This window comes from Carassius gibelio, chromosome B6 (assembly GCF_023724105.1).
Source record: "Carassius gibelio isolate Cgi1373 ecotype wild population from Czech Republic chromosome B6, carGib1.2-hapl.c, whole genome shotgun sequence".
Taxonomy (NCBI): Eukaryota; Metazoa; Chordata; class Actinopteri; order Cypriniformes; family Cyprinidae; genus Carassius; species Carassius gibelio.
Window position 1 is genome coordinate 16542781 of NC_068401.1, and position 26412 is coordinate 16569192.

Consider the following 26412-nt stretch of genomic DNA (forward strand, 5'->3'; position numbering starts at 1 on the left):
TATTGTGATGTGGTCATCATGATCTCAAACTGGAAAAAAATAAAGTCGATAACCAATTTGACGAATGACATTACAAGTAATATTATTCTGGAAAACTATTTTATGGAAACGTCCCATAAATTACACAGTCAGTCGATCATGCAGGCTGACAGTCTGGGCTCTTCCTGAGAAGGTGATGTCATATGTTCATTGCCCCATGCTGGACAGTGTTGGCCAGTTTGAAAATGATGTCACCACTTCATGATTCTCTAATATTGTTATTACTATATATATTATTATTACTTTATACATTCATTTTTTTATTGACTCTGATGCTGTCCAGTCAAATTTTGGCAAAGGCCAATATTGTCTATGTTAAAAGTCAGTAAATATTGTATATGTCAGTGTAAATATATATACTGTATGCATATTATGCTCATGTGGTATGGGTGCCAGATCTCCACATGGTGTACATCAAGCAATGAACTCATTGTCGAACAGCATGGTGACTAAACAGTCCTATCAGAGGATAACAGTACTTTATAGAGGCGATCTACAGTACATAGCAATCAGGCAGACAATGTTTCATGGAAATAGAAGAAAATAAAACATACATTTTTTTTTAAGTAATGTGCTGGATGACACTCTCCATTAGTGGACACAATGTGTGGCTCGGTTTATACTTTTAAATGAGCACAAGAACACACTCCCGAAAGATTACAAGAATTTATTTGGTATATACAGAGCATACATAAAGCATGCATATTTACAGCATATTGTATTTACAAACACTAGACTGTAGTTTCACATACCATCGGAGGAACTAAACAAAAAAAATGGTCACAAATAGTATATAGTTTCAGAGCAAGACGGTCTGGATAATCTGAGGTCTAATTCTGAAAGGTTCACATTTACAACTTTCAGATTTTCCCCTTTTGTCGGAAAGTCTGATGACTGACGCCGAGTGAACTGTCAAATCTGTGAAAGAAAACTTTTGATGCGATATATTTTACGTAACATCAAGCTCTACACAATATGTACAGTAAAATACTCTTGACGACAAGACAATGAAACCATTTACACACAAATGAGGTAGATAACAAACAGAAAGACAGCACAATCTATTTCACGCCACGGAGTCAAACACAGTGGTTTGAACTTCAATTTTAAAATAAAGAGTTTATCATGATACAGAGTGTTTACTGGAATGGAAAAAAACAAAAACCTTTTGATAAATAAAACCAATAAGGCCTTTGTTAACTCTACAGCCATTAAATGACCCTTGATAACACCTAGCAGAGATTCAAACTCTGTTAGACATGACAGCATTGTTTTAAACATTCCCAAAAGACACAAGACGAGGACTAGGCATATATACTCATCCATTTAAACCCACAAACATGGATATATAGAGCTTACAGTGTGACCAAACACACACCCAACAGATCTTTAAATGGCGAAGAGCTTAAAAGAGAGATAAAAACATTTGCATCATCAAAATCTATTTTATATTCCAAATATTATAGTGTTCTCATATAAAAGATAGTTGTAAAAATATATATCTATAATAAGACATCTTATTTTGTATTATTAGGTCAGGAAAATATCCGTGAATGCAGATCACTTCAGCATTATGGACTATGTTTAGATTTAGAGAAAACACGTTGACATTATATAGAAATATGCCCACAAAAATTCACAGTATGCAGATAGAATTATAGGGTGGCTCTATATATATATCTCTAGAAAAATATAACTTTATACACAAATAAATGTTTCATCTCTTTCCTCTTACAGGAGACATTTATACAAGTTTACAATGGAATTAAGGCTTAAAATAAAGTACATTCTATAGGTACAGTCTTTAGCAAGCAACACACAAACAAAAAAGCAACATTAGATAGTAAAAACAAACGACTAGATGCAGCCATTTTTACATCAGTGGCTATATACTGTGCCTAGAGCTAAGCAAACACCACTTCCCTTCTTGTCTCATTTTATCTCATAATGTATAAACTCAAAGGTAAGGCACTTATAATGTTATGACATTCATGTAAAGTTTTGACGGTGGGATTACTCTGGCTTTGCATCCATACATTTCTTGCACTTTACAAGTGTATCTGTATGCATGTTCTACACAAAATCCCAAACTGAACTTACTTCAGAAATAATGTTTTTATTTATTTATTTTATTTTTTGAGAAATGTTGATTTTGTGTTCACTTTAGTGGTAGGTTAGTACCTAAACATACACACCACTGTGACTGCTGTAACATTAAAAGACAGGAAAGTAATTGTCCATTCTTTGGCATTAGATTATGTACATCTTTTGTGTCTATGCACATCAACTCCTTCTCAACAAACGCTCATTTAGATATATCAAAACATTACAGTCTGCTGTTTGTTAATCATTACTTTTTATACTAATGTTGAATAACAATGCCCAGCATATAAAATCTATAAGTCCATTTTTAGTCATACAATGCTTATTATTATTCTTATCATCTGCAATTATCTATACATCAGAATTTGGGTGGAAAAAACTATTATACCACTATACTACTACTTCTTATCATCTTGCGACTATCTTTTAAAAGGCTGATTCTGGGAAAGCGCTTGTGCATGTATATCTGTAAATTAATTCATATTTGCCTTTATGATTTAATCTATAATTTTAAAATTATATTTTAAATGGTTTATAATCTTCTGATAAATATCTGGCTTTAGTTACAGCTTTTCATGGAGTTATTTCCACTTTAAATCTATGCATTTCATACAATATTCACAGAATATACATTATTTTACAATATACATTGAAAATGCCTCTGACAAAGGCTTTTACACCCTTCACTCATAGCGTCTGGATCCTGAAGACCAGTCAGAATTACATAGAATTAAATGATTGGCATTTGGGTATTCAAGAAATTAGATAATGAATAGTTTATAGTGATACTGACCTATTTATTAGAGATGTCTCAAATATGCATGCTTGATTAGGCAAAGCATTGATCTTTGTTTGGGTGAAGACTGAGCCTTTGCGTAACCTCGCAGAGTAATAACGGTCCGTCAAGACTGACTTCATGCAATAATGACTGGTGTAAACAGCCTTTGTTATTTTCACACTGATCTTAACCATATAAGGCAACACTCTTGGATCTTGATTATTTAGTTATTTCCCTCACCTCTTTTTTCAGCTGTTTGGATATTCAGCCTAAACAGCTCCAAATAATGAAAATAATAAGGCCTCGGGTTATGCTACGAAACACAGACTCTTCCATACAGTGCCGATGGAAGCATCATCAGCCCAGCTGCTCTATGCATTACTGCTGCTTGAACACGGTGTGCTCTGTGTGCTGCCGATGCTGTGAGCCGCGCTGCTGTTCTCAGACACCGGCTGGGACTTTGGCACCTGCTGCTTTGTTGCTGTGCCACCTGAAGAGGGAGTTGGATAAAGAAGATGTTTAAAAGAGGCTTACAGAGACACGTAGAAAAAGACAGTGTTCAGATTCATGAAGAAAACAATGACTCGCAGTAAATGTGACTTTCTTTGATTCAGATATCTCAGAAAGACAGAAACTGTTAAGCCCTGAAAGCATAGTAACCCTTTCAGACGCAGACAGCATTTATGATTGTTTTGTGCGTGTGCTTGTTCAGTTTTTTTGCATTAAGTGGTTTTGTTGGTGCACTTGGAGTATATTCATTTTGTGCACTTCACAATAGCTTCAGTAGCAGCAGACTGGAAAGTTTGTGACAGATGACAATGTTTGATATGTACAGTATCACCATATGACCATCTTTACTGTTAAAAATAAAGGTTCTTTCTGGTGTTTCTGCTGTGTTTCAGAAATGAACTCCGTTTACACTACACAACCTAAAATGCATGTCACATGACCATTCATGCAGGTACAGCCATAGATATGAATAGGTAGATTCCCTATTATTTAGATTGCGGATGTGTCTATGTGCTTGGAGCGATCGGATGGGGAATCTACCTATATATCTATGGCTACAACAATGTGCATGATGTTATTGTTTACACGGTCATCAAGGATACGCAGAGCGAATGTGGGAACCCAAACCATCATTTTCAAAAGTCTACGTTTTGGTCCGTTAACACTAAAACGCAACCCCAGAGTTTTCAAACTAAAACTGGGTCTGCAAAAAGTCTCTATTTTCGAGGGTCGAAAATGCCAGAGTAGTGTAAACAATAGGCGTAACCGTATCAAAAGTTATGCGTTTTAAAACGAAAACGCTCTAGTGTAAACGGAGCCTGAGAATTTTCTTTTTTAAGAGCTGCTCACTGAAGGATTCTTTGGGGAACCCAAAACTCTCATATTTTAAATATTTTATTTATAATATTTATATTTTAAATAATTTAACACTGATATTATTGTTTTTAGTTATATTTTTAGTATTTATTTAAATGTATTGCACCACCTGACATTACAAGGAACAACAAACATTCATCCCAATGCCTTAACACACACACACACAAAACTGCCTTTATGGATACAACAGCTAGTCACTGCGGCGGTATCCTCAAAGAAGATACATTTATACCTTCTTTACCACTAAAGGGCACATATTAGTACCTCAGAGTAGTCACACAACCCTTAAGGTAGTAATATGTACTCTTATGGTGCTATTATAAACCTTCTTGGGGTAAAGAAGGTACAAAGGTGTCCTTTGATGGTACTGCCACAGTGACAAGCTATTTTTGCACATTTTTTCTGTGTATGCAGTTTTATTATTATAATCTATATAGTAGTTTAATACTAACAAACTTACATTAACTTTCATTTACACTTATAAAAGTATAAATACAGCACTGGCTCATTTCCACATGGTCACATTTCTTTCTTTTCACATATCAAACAAAACACCGTCAACAGTTCTCTCGTCATCTTTTGTTTAAATTACCACTGGACTTGAATTGCTTTCCCTAAAGGAAACGTGCTTTGCTGTATTTGAATTTGGCCAAAAAAGGCATCTAGGGAGGGTTGTATACTCCGTTTTGGAACAAGACTTAACGTCTGTCTCATTCCTCTCTCTTTGTCTTCACTGATTATTGTTCTAGATGGATATAAACATTCCTCTATCAGAGGCCTCAACTCTGAAGCAGAGCGGCAAGGAAGAATGCATGCAATTCATCTTGTAGAGAGCTTGCGCCTGACAGAGGGTTGAACAGTTTTAATCAAATTCCAGGTTTGCTTCACATACTTGCCATTCGACTAAAACACCGATATTAATAAGCACTCCGCTCTCCTACACTACATTCATCTTAAATCTCTGTAAAAACGTCTGTAGAAGAATTCCACCAGCCCACTATTGTAAATTGGAAGTGTGTTTATATGCGTGTGTGTTTCTCTTCTCAGCTCAACTGGACGTGCGTCTGCTTCCCTGTTTAAGGCCCCTCTGCTGCTAATATGTGCCAGAGATGTGCTGCCAAGAGCTCCAGCTAAAAACAGCCTATTTCCTCATCCAGCCCTGTGTACTAAACTCAGAGGCTTATCTGCCTCAGTCCACCTCTCTTTTATGACCAATCATCTCGCAAACATACACAGTGACAGCGCGCAGACTGACAACATATGTTGGTTGTATAATTATATGAAACACTATCCCAAACAGAGATGCATTTTGGCGTATGTGTGAGAAAGAGTTTGATGGCAGCTTGTTGACCTCTTCCACTCGACCGTGTCATTTCATTGTGTAACTCCTACTCTGTGTGCACAGGGGCAACGTCCTTAACCTATCAGTGTGATCTACGACAGGGATGGTGACAGGATTACAAGGAGCTGTTTTCTAACAGACTCCTGCAACATTCCACACACTGCTTGCCCTAAAATAGAAGCACATCTAATGTATGTTTTACAAGTATGTACTCTTAATCTTTTATTCATTCCACAATAGACTTTTAGTGTAAAAGAGTGAAGGACATGCATTAAGTGTGAATTTTATGTTTTGCTATACTATACCAGTGTTGTTTCTGTTAAGTGTAATTAATATTAAATTAATAGACAAATTTAAACTTTTAAATAAAATAAAATCAGTTCTAAAAAAAAAACTACAAAAGCTAAAACTGAAACATCAATAACTATTAACAATGACAAAACCACATAACAAAATAAAAAAGACAATTGAAAATATGAAAATAAAAGCTATTTCAAAATATTAATAAATAGCATAATACAATATAGATCTTACTAGAAAAGCACTGTACTATGCTACACTAGGGGTTTGCAAACTGAAGTCTGGTTGAACCCCAGAAGCAGCAAGAAGGAACCAAGGTTTCTTCTATAAAAAAATAAAAATAAATGTGAAATGAATTTTTAAATACATTTAGAATTACTTCAATGGTTAGAAGAAATATGCTATTAATTAACAAAATTTGAGTAAATTATTTCCATATAATATTTGAATCACATTTTGGCTTAAGTACAATGAAAATACAAAAGCCCATATTTCATTTTTTCATATTCATCATATCTCAATTAGGGGTTCTTGGCAAAAAAAAAGTCTGTAACCCTTGTACTGCACTACACCGCATAACATGGACTATTATTTGTCTTTGAGAAAGCCAAAGTAACAAGGAAAAACAGATGATAATTCTGCAGGTCTAACTGTCAGAGAGGAGGAGGATTTTGCCTTTCATTTTTTGCCATTTTCTTGCACCTCCGTGCTTTCAAATTTTTCATCTTTTAGCATTTGTTTTCATCTGACACGAGTCAATAATTTAGGCTTTTCCAAACACGAAAAGCACTTGGGGTTAACGTCAGTATCAAAAATGATTCCATATAGGGCTATTTTAGTATGATTGAATACTTTACAATACCATAGTTTAATAGGCTTTTGGCTTGTATTAAGTAATCAATGCCATGATGAAAAACACATGGCTGGAATCATTAAAGCTTACGCCACAACTACAGTTTTATTTTTATTTTTTTCATTTCCACATTTTAAAACTGTTTCTGATAATAAAAATCAAGGTTTTTACCTTAAATGAACTTAAAGGTTAGTCAAATTCAGAAGTGTCACCCTGATCTGAGATGCCAGTATAAACAGGCACACAATAATAAACTCATTCTCTGGGGCTACTTGATATGAGCTCTTCAGTCACTTTTAACAACAGTGAGCAGAAACACAGCTGGATAATGTCATCCCAACTGACTACCACAGGCAATATTAATATAAATTACACTGATTTATGTTTTTGAAAAAAAAAAAAAACCTGGAATAAAAATGAAAGCTAATAAAAGCTAAACATGACTCCTTTTATGTCAAGACACGGATATATCCAAGATATACATGTTCTAAAAACCCCAAAAAGATGAAATCCAGAATGGCTTTGATCCTCAGTCAACATACTGATACTCATCAGCCTACACAACTACAGATTCTGGAACAGTGACTCCTTTCAATCATGTGCCATGAAACGGTAGCAAGTCAACGGCTCTGAGGACAGAAAGCAGTGACCGGACTAGCTGGAATGCAAAAGGATGGAAATGGGAGCTAAGAAAGTGCATGCGCTTCCTCTGGACGGTCAACAGAGGTCGAAGGCCTGGCGACGACAGGGCAATGCAGGGAGGAGGGGCGGGTGATCTTGGCATTCAGTGGGAGGATTGTATATGTATTTTCCTGTGAGGCCTGGAGACACCCTAACAGCAGAGAGGGGGAATTCCAGTCCCCTTCGGGCTATTGTACCCAAAATACTGCCGACCATCCAGCAGTCCCCCCCAATGCCTGAAAGAACGGAAAAGACAGATGCGCTTCTGCTGACGAACGGGATATATTTACAAGCTTGGAGTCAATATGTTATTGTTAACATATCGCTGCTGCTAAGAGAACTGGCAAGCCCTTCCGATTATCAAAAAGGAGCATGTTTCCTTTCTTATTTTGACAATATGATAAATGACCATGCATAACTCTAAGTACTTATTAGTGGGATGCAGGGAATGGGAATGAAGGTCAAGGCTGTGAAGTTAATTTGCAGTATTTTCTCACCTGTATGTGAGTAGATGAACCATAGAGCTCCAGTCAGAAGGGCTCCAATCACAAAGGCAGCAAAAGCGATGCCCACCACAGTTGGGGTGTCCAGGAAATATATAATGCCTGAAAGAAAAACGTTAATAAACGTATTAAATAATGTCTGTTAAGCATGTAGTGGTTAACATTTCTCACTCTGCGGTCGAGGTTTCAGTACAGGTTTCTTTTTACAGCTTGGTGAACATATGGTTATTTTATTTTTTACAAAACATTTGACTTCTAGTGTCTGTTTTTTATCTCAGGATAGCGTGCATGATATGGTTCATGATGTTTAAATGCTGTGTGGTGTAAGTGTTTGGTGGCCATGTGCTGTATAAAGTAATAGCATATGCTTTGTATGGGCTTCGCATTGGCATCCGTGAGCAAGCCAAGCATCTCCTTGGACTCGCGCCACAAACTGAATGACTTTCAGAGCTCTAATTAGCTCTAATGATCACTGATCATCACACAGCACAATAGACCCTGTGTGGCCGCCAGCTTCATAGCCTGTCTGGTCCAGTGCCAAAATCCCATGCACAATGGAGGCTATTCTCAGAAAGAGTACCTTCAAATTTTTATCTCCTTTGACAGATTGATGACAGACTATCGCTGGAGCGCTATGTAACAGCTCCCACCTCATGCTTTACCCTTTACCCTGAATCCCCATCAGAACCGTCCCTTATATCTCATCTGTGGAGGGCAACTTAAAAACATAAAGCCTGCCATTAACATAACTGTCTATATATGTGACCCTGGACCACAAAACCAGTCCTAAGTGTAAATGTTTCGAAAATTTAGGTTTATATAACATCTGAAAGCTGAATAAATAAGCGTTCCGTTGATGTATGGTTTGTTAGGGTCGGACAATATTTGGCTGAGATACAACTATTTGAAAATCTGGAATCTGAGGTTGCAAAAAAAATCAAAATATTGAGAAAATCGCCCTTAAAGTTGTCCAGATGAATTCTTAGCAATGCATATTACTAATCAAAAATTAAGTTTCTTCATGGGAACATGGTCTTTACTTAATATCCTAATGATTTTTGGCATAATATAATTTTTTATAAAATGTATACATACAACGATTTTTTGGCTACTGCTAAAAATATACTCCAGCGACTTGGTCCAGGGTCACATATGTGTTTTTGAGGCCTGGGTAAAGAGGGGGAATTAAAATGTTTTAGGAAGATCGTTTTTTATTGTTCTAAAATTTTACCTTCCCTAAATTTTATAAAGCATGAAAAATGCCTTTAATACACTGAAAAGTGGATTCCACTGATTTTCCTAATACTGTCTTTTGTGTTTCAAATTCATACCGGTTAGGAATGCAAATGATAACAGAATTTTACATTTTGGGTGAACTATCCCTTTAAGCAGGGCATAAAATCAATAATAAAAGTAGAATCCCAGCATGTACAGTATTTATGGCTTACAAGAGGAAGCAAAACAGAACAGAGAACAAAAGCTTGTATGTTTAGATGATTGCTGGGAGAAGCTATGTCAGCTCAAAGTTCAGAGCCAGGGATGTGGTTTACTCTGCCATTGCCATAAGTTTGGCTGAGCTTCTCCACCCACAATCCCTGTGAAGTATCTCAGAGGGAAGTAAATGAACTAGCCCTAATGAGCTGGACAACATTTCTATGTAGTCACCACCGCCCAAGATCTCATCCCCAGTGTCAGAATGAATTTGTGCTGTTCTTTACTTCGCCCTCTTTAGGGCTAGCTGGGTTTTAGAAAGGAAGTAAACTTGAGCGCAAGAACAATAAGCTTCTGTGTATTTTTTGGACAAAGATGGGACAAACTTCAACAAGATGATGTGTTTGATTGATTCAGCAGTATACAGCACAGAAGATCTAGAAGTAAAAATCATTTTATTCATAGAAAAATACTGTTTTAGCAAAGACATAAATCTATGAAGTCAGTTGTTAGGTAGTGGTACAGTATATAATTTCATAGAAGCCACAAGTTACCATGGGAGTTGGAATCCAATAACACAGACAGTCCAAAAAATAATTCCTGAATATGTCATTCACAACGCTTCACAGAATGAGGAGTTATTGCCTTATAATAAAGGTGCACAAAGATATAAACCAATTTTTGTCCCAAATCACGTTTTTCAGTGCCGTTTTATCTCAGACCTGACTGGTTTGGTTTAACACTTCAATTTTGTTGATAAACATTCTTTTTTCATAAGTTTTGGAAAACTCTACACAACTTGATGTTTTTTTCCCCTAAGTTGCTTTTTGTAGGAATCAGTGCTAGTCCCAAAAGTCAGAACCAGTCTGCAGATTTTGAGCTGTCAGATTTGACAGATTGAACTGACAACTGTGTAGTGTGTGATGGCCAAAGCCTGACTGACTCAACTTGTCCAGCTGGAGGATATCAAATATGTTGATATGTTGATTTTGGATTTGTCATGTGTCTCCTAGAAAAGTCGGTCATGTCCACAATCACTTTAAACCTGACCTAAACTTGATTAGCAGCACATCAAATTAAAATTAAGACATTTACAACCATCCAATTTAACCATCTAACCCTAAGGGTAGGAAATTATAGTTTTCTGCTCATAAATCTTTTCGGATGGCAACGTTTTGTTCTGCTGTGTTTTTCACAATGCATGGCACTCCCACAAACTGCCCTCTTTGATTTGTAGATTAAGCCAAATACTTTGGGATCCAGTCCAGAGCGGCGCTTTGAGTCTTTTTGAGAGTTTGCTTTCCTGCCATGTCTGTACAAGAGTCGTCTTTGTGTTCAAAATGAGACCCAAAGCCTGTTTTCATTACTTTTATGCCATATCTGTGTTTAACTAATCCATACCGGAGAAAATAAGCCTGACGTTGGTAACATACACAAGCCTGTTTATGAAGAATGAGCCCACATTGGATTCATACTGAATTCACATACAATCTGGATTCTCTCCCCATTTCGCAGGTATGTGTCATCTACTTTCTACTGAACTGATTTTTGATTTTTTTCCACTCGGATACAACTAAACCTACATACGTCTTGACTTGAGCCAATAAAATCCCAGCTTGCATCCTACAGGAGTGGCAATCATTTCCCTAACCAGGTGTGACTAATAGACACATGCTCCATTTGCTACAAGCAGCACAGCAACATTGTGTTATTAAACTGGAATGATTTTCATTAAGGCTGCAAGTCAGTAAAGTTGAATCACTCTAACCGCAATAGGTACAATAATGCTAAGAGGATGCAGGGAAGAGAACAAATCAGTCATGGTCAAATTGAGTTTCTTTGTGAAATATTTAGGCACCACCCTGCGGACATCTAGTACGCTACACAATCGATCTATGACAAATTCACTCTGCCTTAAAGGATACTGCAGGTATGCAGTGCATAAGAGCTCTTTTCTTTATCACGGTAATGTTTTTTTTCTTCTTATCCTCCTCTCCCCTATTCCTCTCTCTCTGTATGGGAAATGGAGGCCTTAAAGAATGTTTAAGTGAAAACAAATGCTATCCAGAATTGGAAAGCTGGTCTTTTCCCTCTCCTCTGATGCATCTATGAGTCCCTTGTCCCACATCTCTAATGAACCACATTCTGTATACTCTCAAACCAAACCACATTGAATGTACAATACACACACACACACACACACATGCAAATACACACATACTCAACACTGCCACGTATTAAAAGACTCCAGATGGGAGTAATGCGCCACAAAGCAAGACAAGGCCTGTGATCTGTGTGACTGACAATTATACAACTTCAGACACACATTCTCCCATGATCCTTCATATATGCTATGTTCTTCTACAACACCGAAATGACTGGAGTGTTCATCTCATGCGAATGCTTTTGAAACATATATTCTGATTTTAATATTGATTTTTGTGGATTTTTTTATTAGAATACATATATTTTTTATGCAGTATTTACCTGGAAGTGGTGGACCAGGTGGTTCCACAGGTACATTAACAGTGACAGGCGCGTTGTCAGAGACGACCACAATTGGCTTGGTGATGGTCTTCATCGTGCGCATCATCATGAGGAGGATGTTTTCTACACTAAGGGAAGTGCAGGCTTCATCTGGTAGCATACACTACAAAGAGAGAAGCAGAAACGTTAGAACAAGATCCAGGTGTAATCTTTGGCATATGGGCTCCACAATTCTCAGAGAACATCATGAACCCCACTCAAGAGATAAAAGAGCTCACTATAATAAACAGGCTGCATGTCCTTTATTATGAGCAGAGGCCAGATTTAGGAATCTGCTGCAGTTTGGCAAAAAAAAAAAAACCACAGTTACATGTGTGTTTGTGTGTGTCTATATATATATATATATATATATATATATATATATATATATATATATATATATATATATATATATATATATATATATATATATATATATATATATATATATACACACACACACACACTTTCTGTAGGTCTGGTCGAGAACTGCCAACATTTTTAGAAGCTTTACCAAAGATATTTTATTTTTAACAACATATTTTGAAGTGTATTTTTATACAATAAAATGTATTAGAAAAAGGTACAAAAGATGTCATTGGAGGGAAACCCTTTTAAGCGGTACACCTTTGTATCTTCTATATTTCTTAAGGGTTGGACCTTTTTTTCTATCATACCATACTGATTTATTAACTGTACACAACAATGCAATACTGGCCTTCGAATCAACTGGCCTGAAACACTCTCACAGTGACCCCATCAGACAATCATTATTTTTAAGCCCTGTGATGTAGAAAATTGTAACTTTGTTCTTCATAAGCATGGATTGGTGTATATAATAAGCCATTAAAGCCATTCTCTGTGTTGCAGCCATTATGCCCGAGCCAAACCAAGCACACGCTCTTTGCAGAGAAAGCACATATAATTTCATACACAGTTTATATGGTTTGATGTGCCACGTCTCTTATCCTCGTCCAGATTATGACTGAACAGTAAACATCTACTAAACATCTAACTAAACAATGAGTCCCTTTCACGATCACGTTAGGTGAGACATAAACAACCTTAATGTGCAATATGATGATTAGAGCGTCTGAAAATGCAGGAAATTAAAATGATTATGGCCCAAAGTAAGGGAGGAAGGAAATTTTGAAAAAAGGACAGTGAAAGTTGGAGATTTGTTTTCCCTCTGTGGATGGTAACTGAAGTAAACTAAGATTTACGCATCCTGCACTCACAGAGAGTGGACTGATGCTAGCAGCTGGCGTAAAGTGACGCGTGCCAAGGCAATGAATGGAAAAGCAACTCTTAGGATGGACAGCAAAGTCAAACAGACTGTTTAAATGAATTAAAGATTGTGTTCATGTTGTTAATATAACAAAGCAGCTACTCTGAAAATATGTCCTAGGGTCAATAAGTTATCTGCGTTCCTGTGCTCTGACTTCATAAGATCTGATAACCCCAAGCAGCCTAAAATTAAACAAACATACACAGTGCAGCTAATTTGGATTCGGTTGATGATTCTGATAATGCAGTTGATTGATTTTCAATCAGATTGTGTGAAAGCCAATACCCCTGCAGTTTATGTTAATCAGTTAAAACTGATTTGTATTGGAACAGTTTTATAAATTGGAACTGCGTTATCACAGGGACATCTATAAAGATATGTATAAATAATACAAAGATATTATGAAAAAAAAGAGAAATGCATATATGATGATAGCAAAGATAAAGGAGGTAAAGGCTATGTAACAAAACCTGGTGAACTGCCTTACTGCCTAAATTAGGAAGCTTCTTTTTAAGACAGCATCATAGCTGAAATGTTCCCCGATTAAAACTTGCTTTTTTGGAAGGGTTGCCCTGGTAAAATTCGCATTGTAGGGGCTAAATGTCACGTTATTGATATAGGGGTTGCTTCAAACCGTGACATGAAAAACAATCGCAGACTTGGCAACACTGGTTCAGGTGGAGCGGCAGTTACTACACAGCCGCAGTCTACCGACAACTAACACAAAATGTTTTTCAAAATTGACAAAGAATCGCCTGCGATTTTAACATCGATTTTGTGTAGATTGTCAGTGAATTATGGCTCGGTGTAGTAAATGCCAACCAGAGTTGCCAAGTCTGTGGTTGTTTTTCATGTCCGCGGGTCAAAGCGACCCCAATACAAATAACTTGATATTTAGCCCCTAAAATGCGAATTTTACCAAGGCAAACCTGCTTAAAAAACGTATATTTTAACCCCGGGAAGCTATTTTTATCGGGGAACCTTCTGGAAGCGCGATTGGGCTAGTTTTGGAATAGTTTTAGGAATAGCAACTGGGCAGGATTTGTTGTGAAAACCTGGCAACCCTGATCTGAACGCACGTGCTGGAGATATACTTCTAATTACAGGAGCGTCTTTATTGATGAGATGTGCATGAAAAATTGCATCGATTTTTTGCACAGCCCTACTGCAAATGTAATAAATTGTGCCATTATTTGTGCTAGCTTTCTGTTATCTTTCCAAAGTATTTCTGTAATGCAATATTAGCCGATCAAAACCCACATTTCTAAAAGCAAAAAAATCATGCAATACATGATACCTGTCCTGCTGTGAGTTTCATCATAAAATGAGCAGAAATGGACTGGCGATAAAGGACACAATTGTTTTCAGTGATCAAAGGGATCACCTAAAAATAAATTAAAATTTGCTTTTAATTTACTCATCCTCAGGCCACCAAAAATGTAGGTGTTTTTTCTTCAATAGAACATTAAGAAGATTTTTAGTTGAAACTGTGATCCTTGATCATAAAATGCAAGTCAGCGGCAAGTTACAAAAACGTAATACCCTAATGATATATCGGGGTGTTATGAAGCAAAATGATCAGTTTGTGCAAGAAACTGAACAATGAGGTCACTTTATTTTAAGGTCCAATTCTTGCTATTAACAAACTGCTAACTATGACTTTTGCCTCAATAAACTCCTAATTTGCTGCTTATTAATATGTAGTGAGGTAGTTGTTAAGTGTAAGTATTGGGTAGGATAAGAGATATAGAATATGGTCATGCACAATATGTGCTTTATAAGTACTAATAAACAACCAATATATTAATAATATTAGGCATTCTAATAATTAACTGGTTAACAGGGAGCATTGGTCCCTATACTAAAAGTGTTACCAACATTGTTTACTACATTATTACCTCTAATCCATTCAATTAAAAAAAAAAACCAATACACCTACAGTTTAAATTAATCAGTTAAAATTGATTTTTATTGGAACATAGTTTTAGGAAGTGGAACTTTGGTAAGATATATATAAATAACACACAGATACTAAAGAAATGAGGAAGAAATGCATGTATTATGACAGCAAAGTAACTTGTAAATCTGTGCTGGTCAAGCTGCAAACTATTTTAGACTATTTGAAATAATCGGTTCAAAAGAATAATTTGTTTCATAACTCTAGACCACATGCTTTATGTTAGATGATGGTTTCTACCTTTGGCAGGTTCACCTCCTTGTCATTTCTTCTGGTGCAGAGGGACATCTCACAGTGCAGGAAGTTCAATGATACATCAAACTTTGATCTGAAGGTGAAACTGAAGCGTTTTCTGTCCATCTGAGCATGAGGGATGGGGAACTCGGCTCGCTGAGGGTAATAGCGCACAGAGTCGTCCTTAGGACATATGTTCTCTATGACAACATAGTCCGACGGTGTAAGAGGACTGGAGTCTGGAGATATGAAGCAGGACTGGATCATGAACTCAAGGTTAGGATCAGTTTTTGTGGCTGAAATCTGCGGAGAAAGGTCACATGTCTCTGTTAATAAAGAAAAAGTCATTTTTCTGTGAGACAAAATATGTTCATGCTGCAAAAAAATAAAAGAGAGAGACAGCAAGACAAAGAGAAAAAGAAATACTGCTTTCTTTATCTTGATTAATACAACTTTTTTGACAATTTGTCATAAATACCATCCGAAGTGAATCATATAGTAAGAGATGGATCAGCAGAGTGATGGTTAGTTGCTGTATATTATGTCTAGTCCTCTGGCTGACACGCTCAGTCCACCTTTTTTGATCGCTCTGAGTGAGTTTTTTCCACCAACTCTCTCAGGCATCGATTCAAATCAGCAAATCATTTTTCAGAGGTTGTCGATTTGTTTTAACACGGCAGACTGTCTAAAGAAACACTGTCAGAGCGATTAAGGTTCCAAGAATCACAAATTCTGACGTGAGATTTCTGTGCCTCGATTAATCTTCGAGGATCATTCAGTGGTAAAAGTTTGGCCATCTGACAGGTGACAGATAAAAGCTGCCACAAAAAATCATTGCATTCCATTTCCTCAACAGAGCTGTGCCAAGGAGGTGTCATACTCTGGAGAATGGCCGAATCATTTCCGGTAGGCAGACGATGATCCTCAAACATTATTGTGTAAGATCCATACATAACATTCATTTTCAGTGACAACAGACTGTCACACACACAAAAAACACCATTTGCTACATTTCTGAAATAGATTTGTGTGTTTGTGTGCATTTAAGTAATTTTCTACTCAAAATCGTGCAACACAACACAAACGCTGATGCATTAGTTATATGCATAAATGCTTTTTCAGTTACACATTTGTCTTTTTGTGGTTTGAGAGCTTGACTTAAGTTCATGTTGAATATAGGAAAATGTATATGCCACCCTTTCTTTTTTTAAACAGTCTGTAAATTTTGCCTCTTTGTTGCCATCTTTGTAATCACATATTCTAGCCTAGCTCAAATCACATCAATCCATGCAAATTATTATTATTTCTACTTTGTTCTCAAATTGTTCATGTTAAAAACATCAGCACTGCATGACTGTGTATAGTGTGTATTAGCATGTAGATTTCAGTTTCTGTATATTCTAATCTCTAATTGCCATACCTATTGAATTTCATATAAAGAAATTATTTAAACCCCAAAAGCAAATTATTCTTCCTTAGAACTGGTTCTCTTTAAAATATAAATCTTGTGTTATCCCACAGTCTATCTGTAATCAGATGCACATTTAAAATGGGAATAAAATCTAATTTCAGTCACTAACGTGTTTCATAAACATATAATCCTCTATGGATTACAATATCCCATCAAAATGATTGGAATATCACATACAACTTTTGCAAATAAAGCACTGTTTTCATTTAGTGAGATGAAGAAATCATCCCTTTCTAATAAACTGGTGCCAAATGTCACTAAGAAAAAGGTAATCTGCTGCACTAGGAGGCTGCAGTATCATATGACTTGAGCCTCAGAGTGCGCAGACAAAATGCAAAAAACGCAGTCTTGTTCTCTTGCTTTCGAAGGCCGCATACGTTTTTTATGCACATTTTTAGAATTTATGTGCATTCTTTGGTGTTTCCATTCAGCTTTTTTTTTTTATGCAATATTCCAAAATGTGCATAAAAATAGGAAGATAGAAACTTAGCTATTAATTAAAAAAAAAAATGGTTTTAGGTATAAACTAACTAAAAACAATGTTTAACAAATTAGTAATTAAAAACCTTATTGCAAATTGTTTAAAAGCTTTGTGATTTACTGTCTGATTGATTTGGTATAAATCAACACATCAAAAGCAACGATCAGCACTGATCTGTTATTTTCATTTGGCATGAGCTGGAACACCAGTGGACATATATAATGAAAGACTATAACCCTGAAAGAGAGAGGGTTATAAACACAAAGTGGAGACCTGAGCATTCCACTCTGAGATCAAATATTGTCCGTCTTCCCCTCTTGAAACCCCACTGATTAATGACAAAATGACCTGAGCCCGGACCAGACAAAATGTACACACACAGCAGACTCCTGACTTCTTTCACAGTGATAGACACAGAGAGGTCTTTACACATGCTCACAAATTCAAGACAATGTCTGATCAGACACACAGACACCAGGCGCTTATGGTATTAACAACATGAAACCATACACAATGAGAACCACACATTATGGTTGAAGGGTAAAAGCAGATCTTGTATTTCAAGAGCTTTTGGCAGTGACTATATTTGTGTATATGGCTTCTCATTCAATTATTAAATTGGATTCCTAATGTGGTTACAGAACTGGAAATGGTTTTATTGAACCCCAAAGGAATCTTTTCCATCATAACGCATATACAGAATATATGTATGACACAATGTAATGCCCCACGGTTTCCAAATACAGTATACACTTCTGTTCAAATGTTTGGGTTTAGAAAGAAATGAATACTTTTATATAACAAGGATGCATTAAACTAATCAAAAGTGACAGCAAATGTTAGTTTCTGCTGTTCTGTTAATTTCTGCTTAATTCATTAAAGAATTCTTAATAAGTTTCCACAAAAATATTACGCAGAACAACTGTTTTCAGCTTTATATAATAATAAGAGCACCAAATCAGCAGGTTTATTAAGTAATATCACAATATTACGGTTGTTTTAAATGCATCAAATATGTGGCTTTGATGAGCATAAGAGACTTTTTTTCAAAAACCAACGGCCAAATTGTGGTTTTCCTCTCTAAAACTCATCCGTGTTTAGAAAGTATGTGATTGTGATGAGTCAACAAACAAGGAATGTGATCTTAAATTATCAAAATCAAGCATTCATCCACATTGTGGTATATGAATATATATATATGCTTACCTCCACATAGATGGGCCGGTTCTCAGTGACTGTGAGGAAGGACTGAGTGCTTGGGTAAAGAAATGGATTGTTATACAGTTCCATGTTGAAGGTCACATTGTCTACAGAATCTACAGTGAAATCATCAGATCCGAAATCACTGTCAACTGGGGTGTCCTGGTTTTTACGGTATGTGCAGTTAAACTAAGGACAGAGAAAAAGAGTTGGAAAATAGTAATTTGCATGGAAAATATGACTAAATTTAGTCAATTTGACTTATTTTTTCATCACATAAATGCAGTAGGAGAAAAACAAATATTTGGGTGAACTAATCTTGTAGTACCATTTATGAATACTAGATGACATGTAAACATCATACCAAGATAGTCGCACGATGTCCGTTTTCAGGTGAAATTCTTTCTGTCACATCCGGATCTCCTGGTTTTACAACATCTCCTGTCTCCATATCTTCATATTCAGAGGGCAAGCCGCTTCCATCCTTCTGTTCTGATTGGCTAATAACAATCTGTCAATCACAGACACACAGTTCATGATTTCTCAATAAGAAGTCAACATAAACCCAACAATTTCCTAGAAATCGTACAATTTCCTCTATAAAACTCTCCTTCGAAATGACATTGTTTCACTCTGTTGCTTAGCACAGATACAGTCAATGATAATCGAAATGCATCCTTGCCAAAGGTCTCCCGAAACAGATGAGAAAGCTGGATTTAATACATGGGAATGTACAATCCCAGCAATGCGACTCCCAAGGCAGATGAACCAAAAAAAAAAACCAAAAAAAAAAACCATCACAGTTCTCATCGGAAAAAAAAAATATGGCAATCCATTCACATTATATTATGAGAATCACCTCCCTATGTGACCTCAGAAGAGTTTGTGGGTTCAGAGGTGAAAGATTCCTGTGAACAATGTCTAATGGAGTGACACTGATTCACACAAGATTTGCCCGTTTGTCATAGGATTGTCATTGCAACAACAACCTCTTTTGATGCTTTCTGGATCTTTCTCTGTGAGCCAGTACTGTGCTCCGACCATACGGGTCGCATCGTTTTAATTGCCCTTGAGGTTTAGAGTTCACAGTAAAGGATACATATTTGGGAGGTCGCCCAGTTTTTTTAATGGGTTCAAGGCTAAATGTGTTTGTTAGGAATTATCACAGAAGATCAGTGGAAGTGAATCATCCCTTTTGGGTGAAAACACACTTGCAGGACCAATAAACAGAGAAAACATATACAGCATGTTGGAGGGGACATTGACCCTGAATACCTGCATGCATCAGACAAAGCAATGCAAACAAGAACTAGATTTTACAGTCAGATACTATTGATTGTATATTTGCTTTAGTACTCACTGAATTGATATAAAAGACCACTGGGCTGGGGTGGGAGGGAAATTTGGTGGTTTGGCAGCCAGACAGGGGCGTCTCCAGTATATAGTGAGTGTTGTTGGAGGTTGCTTTGCATTGGGAGTCCTGAAGAGTGATGTTGGGTTTTCCAAACCCATTGGCCTGTGAGGACATTAGAAAAACATGGATTGAAAGGGAAAATCGCAACCTTTGACAACATATCAAACAATACATTTTATCAATCCTCAAGGTATGTCTTTGTAAATTTGAAACCCGTTGCGTGTTTCTGACAGTGACAAACAAGACTTAAGCTGGCTTAACTGCCAAAACAGCATTTTGATTGTAGAATGAGGGTTTTCTCTTCCTCTGAAGTGGTCTATTACACCACTCTTTGGTTTCTGACATCATTGCATGTGGCCCACACATTCTGGGAATATTCACACTGCATCAGCTTGAGAGAAAAACAAGGTGTATCTCACGCACCATTTCTGCACTTTTTTACTTTGAAACTATCTAAAGTAGTTTAATAACACTTAAACTACAATTTTTAAACACGTACAGTAGTACTCTACTAATAAAAGAACAAAAGAACTGAAATGCATCAAAAGTGTTTAAACACACCCCTTCAAAATTTTAGGCTCAGAGGTTTGTTTTTGTTTTCTAGATTAAATATATATATTTATTAATACTTTAATTTAGCACGAATGCATTAAGCTGATCTGGGATTGTTACCAAAAAAAAAAAAAAAATCGTTTTGAGCTAATGAAAAATGCAAGTAGTAGTCCCACTACTGTTAGTTAGTTACTCCGCAATACTCATTCTCACATCTCAATATTTGTAAGTAGGTCATGCTTCCTGTTACCTGTAGAGTTTCCTTGTCAATGCTGACCACCATTTTGTTCTTCTCACACTGCACACTGAACCCTACATTCGAAGCCCCCTGCTGCTCCTCGGGACCCCCGGCCTCATGACTGTGCTCCTCCAGACCCCGTGTCAGAGGTGGGAATGACAGGCCCTGGTCCATGGATGGCAGGAAGGGAAACGGGAACCTGTTCTGTGCAAGGGAGTCCCGGGCGTTGGGCTTAGAAAGTGGGCTGGTATTGAGGAGAATGGACAGCTCTGGTGGGATCATTCCCTCATCCATGATCCCTAGATCTGGAAGTGACAGTAGTTGAGATTGAAACATCAATCTGATTGACAGCTTCTTCTTGTTAACACAAATGCAAGGAAATCACACACAAAGCCAACACAGTAATAACCAACTCACATTAGCTTGTGATATGTATAGTTATTTTTAGCAATGCTGAATTTTTTTCTTCAGTGACTTGAGTATTTTTATCTTGCTTTCTAGTACAAAATGCTACCATATAAAAACCAACATATTAACAATTGTTTAAAAAAAGAGACCTATCATCTATAAGAAAATTGCTTTTTTTTATTAAGCAGTTGTTTTAACACTAGCATTTTAATGTAATGTAAATCAAATCTACAAAAGTTCACTTCTGAATCTATCTTGTTTTGAGGATGTTTAGTGTGTTAATTGCATTCAGTTCATTAGGTTTATTTATCATTAAGACTTATTTACTAATTTAGCGTAATGTACTTTCATATCTTCAGTTACTGCTCTTGCCTTGTTCTCTGATGCGCAGTTTGAAGTGGTTGGCAACAGGGGTGTTGGTGTAGGAAGTGACGGGATTGAACCCATTCTCCTCTGCCCACTGGATGAGAGCCTGAGATCCTGCGGGCAGCTTCTGTTTCACTGTCTTTGACACTTCCATCAGCCTTTCTGTCTGTTCACTCAGGCTGACGGTATCTGACGTCTGAGAAGGACAGAGGGGAAGAACTAAATAACACACATTCACTTCACATGCAGAAACAAAGAAATACAGTCAGAAGTGTTTGTTCTTTGAGTCCAGTTCAACTCCAAATGATTTTCTGAGACACATATCACTACTCTTAAAGAATAAGCCAAAGTTTTTCTTGTTTTCATTAACATATCCTGATCCTACGGTTCAAATGAACATTCGCTAAGCCCCAAATGGAAGCAAAGAAATGTTGGCCAGAAAAGGAATTGCAACATAATGAATGTTTTAAATCTAACAAACAATGCATACATTTTGAGTGTAAATTTACCATCAGAACTAATTCCTAACTCATTTTTATGTTGAATTTGGCTTGATTTTTCTTAAGGTTAAAGGCTTAGAAAATGGATAACAATATCCAAGTTGTCAATAATTCTGTTTCCAATATTCCAAAAAAATTAAGAACGCAATGTACTTGGATGCACATATCTGAGCTTATAATTTTTTTTTTTTTTTTAATCACATGACAATGGTCTTTATAGCAAACAATTCTGACCATCCTCCATTACATATATATCTGTAGTTTCGCCAAAGTGAATCACGCTGCTGTTGATCTATAACCAATTTACCAGGTTCAATTTGATTGTGGTTTGAGATGCATCATATTACATAGGGATGATATGTTAGCTTCTCTTTGTTCTGTGTTGGGTGTGAAGGACAGATAGTCCTCATTCCCAGCCGTGTTTCCCACATCTGCCTCACCAGGCTAGACAATGAGCTTGAGCCAATCTGCCAACAGTAGCAGGGCTTTGATTTTACGAGGCTGTGGATCGTATCACAAGCATAACTCACATTCTCCCATGCACTAAAACACTGTAACTGATTCACTTGGACACAGATACTGTATGTTCAATCAAACAAATTCACGGAGACAGATGCTTTTCACACCATCTTAGACATTCACATAAAGATTCTCTAATGAACTTCGTGACTCTTTGACTGCCAGTGCCAGACTACCCTAGCATTATGTAGGAAAAACTTTACCCCGAACGTTTAATTCCGAAATTCTTGGTTAACTAATGAATCTTGGAGCATGTCTCTTAATTTCTTAAACATCAACTGCTGCCATTTAAAAATATAAACATTCTTATATAAAAACTGCTGTTGTCTACTCTACTGTTTTGGTTTCTGTCTTTGTATATTGTGAAAGAATCACACTGTACTTGTATATAAAGTACTTTTCTTTACATTGCTCTTTTCCAGTTCAGAAACACATCCATAAGTTATCATATAAACACCTTAAATCTCTTAAAATTAATGTGACTCTTCATAATGACACTGCAGATTTTTTCTGGTAAGCAGCACATAAAAACGCACAAAGATTTAGCATTAAATTGCATGGTGTGCGCAATGGCTTTCCAAGAGCAGTGCAGTGACAGTTTCAGTGGTGCGAGTCTTGTGCTGCGCTATCTGAAACCGGCAGCCAGACGTTCCCATAATTCATATTCTGAAGTGCCATGCCAACACTACAATAAAAACACTCCAAAGGCTCTGGCTGAAGAAAAACTCGCTACACTCCTCCTTCTGTTATTACTCCATTTCATGACAGGCCTCCAGATCTAACAGTCGTTGGATCAACTTGCTATCTTTTGCTCCTTCTTTTGACACGGAGGAAAAAAAACAATTATATATAGTTTACTTACCAACTATTTAAAAAAAAAGTACAGATTTTTTGACAGTAAAGACATAATGTTACAACCTTGAGAAAAAACGAATTTGTGGTTTTCAGACTTCATTAAGCAACATATTCAAATGTGATAATAACAAGAAAGCCTTGTTGAAAATAAAAATGTTCTATCAAAACATAACCAAAACCTGTATACAACAGTAGTATTTATCTGATCCTGATTTATTTGATTACAGCTGGACTTTTATAACGGCATTTAATTTTATAAAAACAATCCTGCTAAAAATTATTTGCATAAAATTCAATCTTTAATCAGTACATTTGTCTTAAACTTCCTTAAACATTATCAATTAGTACGTGAAGAAACAATATAGTTGTGAGGGACTTGGTGTCTTTGCATTTACATTATATATTTTGCATGTAATAAATAATTGCGAAATCATACCACAATGTCCAGTTTGCCCGTGACGCTGTGGGCTTTGATTACCCAATTCACTGACTTCTCACATTTCAGAAGCAACGCAACGTCACGATGGAGTGGGGCGTCACCATCCAGCGGCCTTAAATCCACAATCACATCCACCTGGAATGCACTACTCAGAGAGAAAGAGAGAGAGAGAGAGAGAAAGAAGGAATGGAAGGAGGGCCATAAGAATTTTGGAAAAATTCATCTTCGGTTGTAACATGTTTTCTGCGTCTCGCCAATTGATTAAAAATCTGGAGCGCTTCCTAGATAGCAGAGCTGGACACATGTGAAACAGACCACATAACGCAGTGCTGCGATCCATCATGATGCTTGCATATCTTTAGATCTGTTTTTCATTTTTGAGTCACTATTAGGCAATAATGAGTGATATTGGCAGGGGCGGAGAGAGTTCTACCCGGCAGAGTTTTCCAACATCAACAACACCCTAGTTCCTGCCTATTTCCAAATAAACTGTACAGGAAACACAATGACAACCTCAAATGACAAATATAAAGTGACATGCACGCACATTTACACAAGAAAGCTTTTTTATGTGAAATGGACATCTGGAAAGGCCTTCAGCTGTCTTTCAACAGCAGATTAAATCATATATGCTTCCATTCAAAATTTAGGGGTTGGTAAGATTTTGAACCTGAAAGATTGAAAAGATGAAAGATGTCTTTTATGCTAACAAGGGCTGCATTTTACCTGATCAAAAATGCAATAAAAACAGTAATATTGTGAAATATGATTACAATTTAAAATAACTGGTTTCTAAAATGTTATTGATTTCTGTGATGGCAAAACTGATTTATTTTTTCAGGAATGCTTTGATGAATAGAAATTAAATTTTTTGGACCAATGCAAAAGTATTTACTTTTCCATCCCTCAATTTAATGCATCTTTGCTGAATAAAAGTATTCATTTCTCTCAGACAATAATAATGACCCCAAATTTTTTAATGGTAGCGTACATTAATTGTATTTAATGTGAACAAAATGCATATTATTTGCTCTTCATTTTGCTGTGCAAGCAATTAAAGCTAAGAAAAAAATGCGATTTTACTTGCGTTCCAGATTGTTGTTGTCATTACAACTTCTAAGCTTCCAAAATGAGTCCAAACTTTTAAGAATAACCTAAACATATTAACTGTACTCTGCAGGATCTGTATTACAGAACGTCTTCGTTTTTTCCTGACATAAGAAAAAAGATTGGATATTTTTGTAACACAGGAGAACAAAAAGGAATGCGGTTCAATGGTCTTCTCCTCACCTGCTGGAGTTTGGTGCCTGGAGCTCAATGATGTGGACCTCCTGGTCATGATCAGGACCTGAGAGAACACACCCCGTGGATGGCTGGGGCTGGATGTAGCTTGCCAGGTAGTTTAGAGACAGGAACTTGTTATCGATCTTACAGGTCTCGGAGAAGACGGGGTCTGAAACAAATTTGAGATCCGTTTAGGCTAAGGGCTAGACATTTTGAGGACACAGACATGTTTGACACATTCACCACATTAACCAACAGTTAGTTACAGTCCTATAATCTTATATTTAGTATAATTGCACTGGAACATTTCACTGTTTGTATCACTTGGCTTGTCTGTATTTGCTCTGTGCCAGACCACAGCACAAGAGCAGGAATGGAAAGAGAGTTTGTTGGTTTTTTCATAGTGGTCAAAATATTCTCAATGACCACTGGTGATACTCATACCTTAAAAGCAAGTTGGCAAAATGCCAAAATCATGTCAAAATATATACAATAGTGTTCAAAGGTTTGGGGAGCGGTAGGAATTTTTTAAATGATAAGAATAAAGGGTGGAATATTATTACAATTTAAACTGTTTTCAAAAAAATTGTGAAATGTAAATAGTTTTATATTTCATAATTAGAAAATATTTATCATATATTTAATTAGAAAATATTTTTCCCTTTTTTTTCTTTTTTTTTTTATGAAAAATGAATAAAAGGTTTAATTTCTTTTAAACAACCAACCAAATAAATAAATTAAAATCTTACTGATTAAAAACTTCTGATCCAAAAACTAATATTAATATAAATAATATAATTAACATAGGCTTGCTAAAATAAATAAATAATAACAATAATATTTTTAACAATATTTAATTAAAACAACAATGACGATATTCTCTCAAATGGCCAAATATTGGCAGATTAATCCCTTATAAATCCTTATTAATCAGTGAAAACACAGTACACTGACAGACTTGTCCAGTTGCAGAAAAGAAAAAAACAGTTCCCTGCAAAAAAGAAACTATTCCCTAAAAAATAAATAAATAAATAAAATCCTCTCCGCTCTTGAACACCGTTTTTTTTGCTCCTCCAAAAAAGAGATAATGGCTCTTCTCTTTGCCCCAGAGAAACAGAAGACAGATGCTTCCTTATTTGGCCATTATGCTTTTGGACAAAGCGCAAGGGTGCTGAGTGTGAACGCATCATGAAAAGGTTGGCATCTCATACTCTCGGCTCTTTCTGGCTCTTTGAGGTACTGGGGGAAAGAGGGTTGACTGTTC

At 36.4% G+C, this 26412-nt stretch overlaps 1 protein-coding gene across 1 annotated transcript in view; it reads right to left on the reverse strand.

The window, feature by feature from the left end:
- Positions 1-691: 691 nt before the first annotated feature.
- LOC127959399 (transforming growth factor beta receptor type 3) overlaps positions 692-26412 on the reverse strand; it is a 97549-nt gene continuing 71828 nt past the window's right edge. Inside the window, exons 6-16 of the mRNA XM_052558564.1 lie at positions 25155-25317; positions 23862-24009; positions 21558-21747; positions 20790-21082; positions 19934-20089; positions 18938-19084; positions 18580-18762; positions 15428-15724; positions 11904-12066; positions 7980-8087; positions 692-3410 (exon numbers count right to left, since the gene is read on the reverse strand). Coding sequence (XP_052414524.1) covers positions 3292-3410; positions 7980-8087; positions 11904-12066; positions 15428-15724; positions 18580-18762; positions 18938-19084; positions 19934-20089; positions 20790-21082; positions 21558-21747; positions 23862-24009; positions 25155-25317 — 1967 coding nt within the window. The 3' untranslated portion in view covers positions 692-3291. The remainder of the gene's footprint in view (positions 3411-7979; positions 8088-11903; positions 12067-15427; positions 15725-18579; positions 18763-18937; positions 19085-19933; positions 20090-20789; positions 21083-21557; positions 21748-23861; positions 24010-25154; positions 25318-26412) is intronic.